General features: G+C 39.3%; 1 protein-coding gene across 1 annotated transcript; it reads right to left on the bottom strand.

Moving 5' to 3' along the window:
- Positions 1-928: 928 nt before the first annotated feature.
- On the bottom strand, positions 929-4,427 carry LOC149185167 (uncharacterized). Its single transcript, XM_089415572.1, has 4 exons — positions 4,319-4,427; positions 1,453-2,057; positions 1,270-1,359; positions 929-1,060 (listed from the first exon to the last, which is right to left on the bottom strand). Exons 1-4 carry the CDS (start codon positions 4,425-4,427, stop codon positions 929-931), a joined length of 936 nt encoding a protein of 311 aa, XP_089271698.1.
- Between the last annotated feature and the right edge of the window lie 3,843 nt (positions 4,428-8,270).

An 8,270-nucleotide genomic window follows, 5' to 3' on the forward strand; every position in this document is an offset into this window, starting at 1 on the left:
GGTGCCAACCGCTGCAACCGCCAGTCTTGTAGGATGTCCTTCACATACATGGTTATGTCAACCATTATAGCTGCATACATGTACCTGTACGTGTAAATCCCCTTCCATCATTGTTAACCTGGGTTTTGTCGGATTACCCGTAACCATGCTCTGGGTTTTATTGGATCACCCTCAACCATGCCACCAAGGGCTTTCAGCTACCATGGCTCAACTCAGCCATGAAGGCTCAACACAGCCACGAAGGCTCTCCAGCCACTATGGGCCACAAACTTGCCACTAGGGCACTCCAAAGGCCTCACTCAATGAGGCCGAGGGTTTTCTCAGCTAACCCTAAACCATGCCAACAAGAATATATGTCCCACTTCACTCTTACATGTGGTTTCTGGCTTACCACAAACCCACACTGCAAATACAAAGTGGTTTTTAGATTACCACGAACTGTATGGGGATACACATGCCTTACAAGGCTTACATTTCACACTCCAACTTTGGAGTTACTAGGTACACAGTTTACAAAGACCACTACAAAACATCCTAGACTTTCTTACACATGTGATTCACATTACAACATAATAGAGTCTATTCCACAAACACAAACAAACTCACACTAAATTTCACCTAGTTGTCCATCATCGTTTAATCGTTGTTGCTGCTCGTTTCACATCTCGAGCATCTTTTTCTTTGTCAATTAAATCTTGGCACTTCATGCCTGTCATCATTTGTTAGAGTCACGAATTTTAACAAAATAACTTTACCTAGATTGAATTATCTAGGCTCAATAAGGCACAATAATTTTATCCATGATTCCAAGAGATAAAAATAACTTTCATATTAATCAACCATCATATTTCTCTCTCCCCAACATGACTTTTGACATGATGCCTGCACTATTTACGAAAAAACAATAACATGACAACCGACTCTCCATTCAGTTGAACTCCACAGAACTCCAGTTTTGTTGCTTGAGATTGCCGATCTGCACTGATTTCGCCTTAAAATTAAGAGTAAACACTCCTAAAACCCTGATACGTTCAGAATTAAGCATGAAACCCCTTAAAACCTGAAATGTTAAGGGAAAAACCATGGATCAAAGCCAAACATGGATGCACGGGCCAAGGGTTTATAACGTGTAGGGAGCCCATATGCAGAGACTTTTGTCCTGCCGTCCGCCAAGTAATAAAAAATTTCCACCGCCATAAAAAAACTGTAAGTATGATTACAATGCACGGATAAAAAAAAAATTCCCAGATTCAAAAAAACAACATTTGCCTTCTTAAGCTCAAGAATTTCTCTAACGGATTGACTCCACCGCGGCGAGTTGCTCCAGCTTCCGTCCCCAAAGGAAATCGAAAAGCTGGTCTATAATCGCATCCGAACTCATTAAATTGAAGATCACCAAAGGCTTTATGAACACGCGCTATCTCCACGCGAACCGTGAGGATTTGGTAAGACCCAGTCCATAAACAGCAAATACCTCTCCATGTTGGAACTCAAAGCTCCACCATCACGGCTCATATGTCGGCCACGGCCTTGTTGCAGAAAGCGACCATCCTCAGAACCACCAACAACATGCACATTTATATTTGTGAGGTAGCTATCCATTTTATAAGACTTGCACACATGGCCCTTGTATTTTTGAAGAAGCTCCCCAGTTGACTTGTCAACAAGGCGAAGCTTCGAATCCAAGCAACTAGCTAGAATACAGTTATTGTCATTTGAAAGTGATATACAGTTAATTGATTGTCCCAGGTCATCAACAACGTCCCATCCAATATGAATATCGAAAGTGCAAATGGTTCCATCCACACATCCTGCTAAAATCTCAATTTTTGTTAAATAAATTGACATCACACTGTCTACAAATATGTAAATTACCTGAATTGGTTCTGTGCTATGTGACCTGCAATCCCATGCTCTAACTGTATGATCATATCCGGCTGATATGATTGTTGCACCATACTCATTGAATTTTACTGAATTCACCTCATTATCATGTCCACGAAATTTTTGAATCATGCAACGAGTTGACACATCCAAATAAAAAATATTTCTATCTCCTCCAATACGAAAGCAGCCATCTCAGACTCACCATGATAAAATACGAGAATCCAAATTTATTTATTAATCAAATGCAATTACATATATACAAGAAGTGTTGTCTCAAGATAGGTATGCTATCTTGGACACACAATCTGTTGGTTGAGAGATTATCTAACTACTAGGAACAGACTCCTTTACTTAGTAAGAATCTCAACTAAGACAAGTAGGAATTAGATATTCCCACAACTGGAGTGTGCGTAGATTTATAGAAATTTATAATTCAGGGCGTGGCAGTTCGGAAACATTTTTCTTAGGAATGGAGTGTCGAGTTCCATTTTTCATGGATGGCAAGTTCTATGTCATCGATGGGATGATAAGCAATACAAAATATCTTACCTGCACTGAAGAATATAACCTTGAAACAAAAATGTGGAGGAGGATTTCAAACGTGTTTCCTGGAGACAATGCAACTACCCATGCATCTCCCTTGATTGCGGTAGTAAATAATCAACTTTATGTTGTTGAGTACTCACAGAATGAAGTCAAGAAGTATAAAAAGTTTACCAATGTGTGGAATGTGGTTGAAAGATTTTTGGTAAGGGAAAACTTTAAAAATGGTTGGCGTATTGCATTTAAGGCCTGTGGAAATGACTTGATGGTCATTTGAGGCCAAAAGGGACCCAATGGTGAAAGCATAGAGCTAAATACATGGCATCCCACACCATAAGGGGGGCCACCAGAACATAATGCGTTGGAAGTTAAAGAGCATGCAACTTTTTGTATGAATGCATCTTGCTTGTGGGAGGAAAGCTAGAGCATCGAAGTGCATCCAACTTTGTGTGAGTGCAGAGCGATGTGTGAGCATTGATATTGTGGCATGGTGTGGCTGCTTCAATACGTTGTTGTATGGACCTATGTGAACCTCAGGCTGCGTTAAATATTATTTTGAATTTTATGCGCTAGACTCACATACTATTAGCGTTGGCGCTAGAGTTTCTACCTCCTGAATGTGTTTAATTATGAAATTTAGGCAAATTTTCTCTATTTTTTGTTCTTCTTGCTAGTGAAATCTTAATTTTGAAAAACCATGGTATGAGAAAGTTGACCGTCATTTCTGTGGTGGTACATCTTGGTTATAAGTATGTCTGGTCAAAATCAAGTCATGTAAAATTGTATTGATATATGTCTCGTGGAAAGGATTGAATATTTGACAATCTTTTTTTTTTCTTAAGCAAGAGTCGTACCTTCATTTCCATTAAATCAATCAAAAATTACATTATTTACACAGTTCCACCAAACTGAGTGGTGATAGGCAGAAAGAAAAGACCTACGACAACAAGGCCCTCTAACCGCAAAAAGTGCCCGCTAAACCTTTGAAAGCTGACAAAAAATATGCGACGAGGGTCATCGTGGACAAGAACCCACCCCACTAAGACCCAGGCCAACTAAATCTTGACCAGCCTTTATCTCACAGTTGCCCGTTAGCCTATCTAAACCCGACGTTGAGATGCAAAACTCCTCCAAAAGAAGCAAGGAGCTTAACCCCCCGGTCCCACCAAACCACATGGACAATCCTGTTCATTGATCGGGCTTGCCAAGATCGGATAGCTATGCTGAAAATCGCTCACCCAAAATGAATGAGGTTTAATGTGCAATGAGGGTGGTTTTCCGACCCAGCCCTCATCCACGTGTCTGTTGATGTATGGTATCGCTGCCGAGTGAACAAAACTGCCTTCATGTTGAAAGCGGTGCGATTGTGCCCATACCACTCCAGAAGTGGTTTAGCCCCCCAACCTTGTAAAGAATGGAGAATTGCCGCTAGAATAGAACCAACGGTTAATAATCTCAACCATTTACCAATCTGTGAACAACATATCGCCTGCCTTCAGAGATTTTAGGTGTTTATGAAAACCATAGTTGTAGAGACCGTCCCATGCGATTCAACCACCGTAGACCTGTCTGACCAAAAAGAGAATCCTATAGCAGTCTTCTTATTGCGTATTGTCTTCCTTGGTTTTGTTCTCATACACGTTTTTATCCTCTTCCGTCTGGTTATGGAAAAGTTCTTTTAGTTCGATCTGTGGCATAGTAAGCAAGCGCATCGAAAGTCTACTATCCCTGTAGGTAACACCTTGATTGGCCAGAATGTCTGCCAATTTGTTGGATTTTTTGCACACATTAATGAATGTGAGTGTGTGTAGTCCTTGAAGATGAACCTGTATTTTTTGGAGCACCCTTATTAACCTCCAACGTTTTGTGACTTTTTCCGGCCTCGTACCATGGCTGATTTTCTTGGCCGCATTGATAACTAACTCTGAATTAGCTTCTATTATCACATTTTGGCAGTTTCCCTGTTTCAGAAACTCTAAGCATTGCTTCAAAGCCATTAATTCTTCCATGTTGTTGGTGGCTTTTCCTAAATGACAATGGAAGAGGGAGATGATGCTTCCATTTTTATCCCGTAGAACTCCTCCAAAGCCAACCATTCTAGGGCTATCTTTTGAAGCACCATCAATGTTATACTTCAGAAAACATTTTGGAGGGGGTCTCCAAAATTCTTTGACCATTTCCCTCATGCTTGTTCTCCTATCCATACCTTGTGGAGTGAACCCTTCCAAGTCTAACTGCCTGAGAATTCTCAAATTTGTTTCTAAGGGAGAATTCTTGGGGAGATCCCTAACAGTTGTGCCTACTATCTCTTTTAACTGTTTCAAGATCTGTTCCAATAGACAGAGAGAGGAATTCTTCTCTTCTTTGAAAATTCTTTTGTTTCTTTCTTTCCACACATTCCATATTATGAAGCTTGGCAAGAGAGCCCAGGCCGAGTTAAGAACTTCATTATCTGACACCTTATTCCTCCAATTGTTTAGGGTGTTAGTGATACAATTTTTGTCTCTGTCGGATTGATTAAAGATGGTGGCAAAAAAATCCCATAACATGGAGGTGAAACTGCAGCTGTTGAGAAGATGTTCCTGTTATAGCTCCAAATCTCACTCTTGAGGTTTGTGATGCTGCACTCATGGCCCAAGGCAACCCCTCCTTCCAGACCTGGTCCAAAATTTAAAAAAACAATGTTTTATTCCCTATACGCGACATTGCGCTGAGTTAAACACGTGTGTACGCGGGTCTGTGTATACCAAACCCATGTATATGTCTTAAAACACTTAAAAAATAAATATCCTTAATTTCGGGCAGAGATCATGGGTTTTACCTGTTGATTACTTATTAGTGCCCATGGCCCAACTGTTCCCAACGAATTCCCAACTAAAAGACTACTTTGGGAAAAGTATAAAAAGGCTTCAATGGGAAGGCCTAAGGGAGGAGAGAAGAGAGAGAAAGGTTACTATGCTGAGATTTCCCTGACCAGGTCTGAAGATCGTAGTGCCTCCTGCACTTCCCCCATTTACAAGAAACCCTTGTTTCCTTGTGTGATGATGTCTATCTACTACTTCACGTATGATTGAGTAAGTCATGGAAGGAGTTTGTTAAAGGATTGAGACTGGACGAATCCGGAGGACGGTTCCACTTGGAGCCTGCGAAAGGACGAATCAGGTGAAATTATTCCTTTATGTACTTTATTTGTCTATAATAAAAGAAACACTTGTCTTTTTTCCTGATATAAATCTTCTTCATGTTTATGATATCCAAGTTATGGTTCATATATGAATGGTTGTTTAATTGCATAACTAACTACCTTTCAATATATTATGAAGATGATTTCTTTATGATGTTTAGTCCATATACTACTGTACTTTCTTGAATTGATTGTTTTGCAGGTTGAAGGAGCAAAAGAAACTCCAAGAGGGTTTGGACCCTGGTAAGATATTCTCAAACGAAGGACCCCCAGGTACGCCCCTTATCGTATAGTTTGCTTATATTAGCATTATGGCTGTATGGAATGTGTGTTTCTTTGTATAGACAACCTCTGATCTGCTAGGGTATCAACCCAAGACCCTAGGGGAATTTATCCCTTAACAGAATTGGCAACTCCACTGGGGACAACAGTATTGTTGTTCCTAGTTTGGGTTTATTCAAGCCAATCAGGGCTCAGCTGTCTGTTTGCTTGCTGTTAGTGTGTAGTCCGTTCTTGTAGGAATTTGAATTGTAAGTTTGATTAGTTTCTTCAAACTGTTTTTTGTTTTTTCTTGAAATCTTTTATATACGCATGTTTCCTTAAGTTAACCTGCGTATACGCAGGTTTCCTTAGGCTCAGTCGCGTATACATGTAGCTGTACATCAATACAGTCACGTATATCTTGTAATTTTCAAGATTTTTCAAATCTTTTTGTTTCTGAAGGTCTGTCTGCTGGTCTGGTTTAGTCCTGAACAATTACTTTTCTGTGTCAGTATTTAGTTTTACAACAAGTATCTATTTCAAATTCTCTCTGATTTTGGAAAGTGTTGGTCTTATTGGTTTTATTGCAAGCGTCATCAATTTTGTTAAGCACACAAGATTTCTTGTTAGGAGTCTTGGCTGCTCTGTTTTGTCAGGGCAGAAAGGTTGATCTTAGTCTTTGTGTCAAATCTTGTTTTGGGGACTTTTTTGGTTTGCATGTCAAAACTATATCTTTATGACCATCTCCTTTTCTTGCTTTCTGAAAGTTGTTGGTTTACACTTTCTTGAAAGTTGTCTTCTCAATCTCTTGGTCTTTATTGCCAAGCTCTTGTTGTTGCTTTTTTATTGTTAAGAGCATTTTGAAACACATTCTTGTTGAGTTCTCACTTGTTTTGTGTTGCAAACTCGCAAAGTGTTTCATTGCATATTCTTTTATCATAAAGTTTCAGTCTTGTTGAGAGAACTTTTGAAAAGACGTTTTTGTTTTTGCTTTTGAAGAAAACTTCTTGAAAAACTTGGTTTTGCTTTCTTGAACTTTGTTTTGATTTAGTTTCTTTTAGTGAATGAAAGTACATTTTTGTTTGTCTTGAAACTTGCTTTTAGTGTAGAGACGAAAATGAGCATTAGCAACTCATATTCCATCTAAACATTTTAAGTGGCAAATCATATTGATAAACAAGTTACTTTCATTTCTTGATTTAGAGTAGTCTTAAGACTTGCATCAGCATGTACTCATTGCATTAGGATAAATTTTCACATCTTCTTAGGACATCCATAGTTTTGTTCATTTTTGAGTGTGAAGCATGAGTAAAAGAAAAGAAAAGAAAAATTTGTTGCTTTCTTTGAAGTTCCTCTGAACCTAGTAGAAATTTCTTTCATCAAAAAACGAAAACAAGTGCATTTGCATATAGTTTGGTTTTTATTAATTTCTTTTGCGTCAAAACACCACTAGTTTCACTTTCGCTTATCCCTTGACTTAAAGAACAACCCATTTAAAAACAAGCACTAATTAAAATGTACTAGAACTTTTTATAATTGTCAAGTTAGACACACTAACAAGTTTTAGGATATTTTAGGGCCTTGGATTAGGCGAGTGGAGAGATAACTCTCCAAGGCCATTTAAACTGTCAAACATAGGAGTCTGAATAGTGAGTGAAAATCCAATAGCGTTAGGGAGACCAGGAAAGCTCCGGATCTGGGAGTTAAGAACGAGGGTTTTTGAAGACAGGGAAGAGAGATACCCCCTCTCCTACTTGTCAGATCTAACCTCAAGACTGTTCGGCCTGGCTTCTGATGCGAGTTGGTAACCTTAGTTGTTGTTACACAAAATATTGTCACCATGACTTTTTGCAGTCAGTGTGAGTCTATCACCACTCATACTGTCCTCCTTTGCAAGTCTTAAACCTCAGCTCTTAATGTCAAAGCCTTAAAAATGAGAGAAAGCCTTTGAAAATATTTAAAACTCTGGTTCAACACTTTGTCTTAGCATTACCTGCGGTCCCGCACCCCTTGGTCATGTTCCCTGCAGACCTGCCCGCTCTGTCTCTAAAGGAAAGGGTGCGGACCCCTGTAAAAGTAAAAAAGGCGCAAGTTTATTATTAAAAACGCACTTTGGATTAATTCTGGACGCTTCTAGAAGGAATCTTGAGGTGGCAAGTTCGCTCCTACGTGGTTCATGCATCCCATAACTAAAGGAGCTAACCCCTTGATGAGAGGAGCTTATCCCTTTGAAGGAGGACTCTATCCCTTTGAAGGTGGATCTGATAACTTCCTTCCTCTACACTATAAAATGAGGCATTGGGCTGGTTTCTAGAGAGGTTGAAAGCTGAATATTTTTTAGGGTAAATGTTGTTGGAATTTAGGCTTCCTAATTGAGCTTGAGAGGAGATATTAC

Source organism: Pinus tabuliformis, chromosome 3_2, assembly GCF_031772625.1.
Source record: "Pinus tabuliformis cultivar Carrire ecotype Pingquan chromosome 3_2, CPIR1, whole genome shotgun sequence".
Classification (NCBI taxonomy): domain Eukaryota; kingdom Viridiplantae; phylum Streptophyta; class Pinopsida; order Pinales; family Pinaceae; genus Pinus; species Pinus tabuliformis.

Bases quoted from the DNA above. Each gene is read 5' to 3' on its own strand.
- LOC149185167 (XM_089415572.1), bottom strand. From the start codon at position 4,427: ATGGCTTTGAAGCAATGCTTAGAGTTTCTGAAACAGGGAAACTGCCAA. The intron at 2,058-4,318 runs GTACGAGGCCGG...TTCGTATTGGAG, and splicing joins GGCCAAGAAAATCAGCCATG to GAGATAGAAATATTTTTTAT. The intron at 1,061-1,269 runs GCAAATGTTGTT...TTAACATTTCAG, and splicing joins AAATTCTTGAGCTTAAGAAG to GTTTTAAGGGGTTTCATGCT.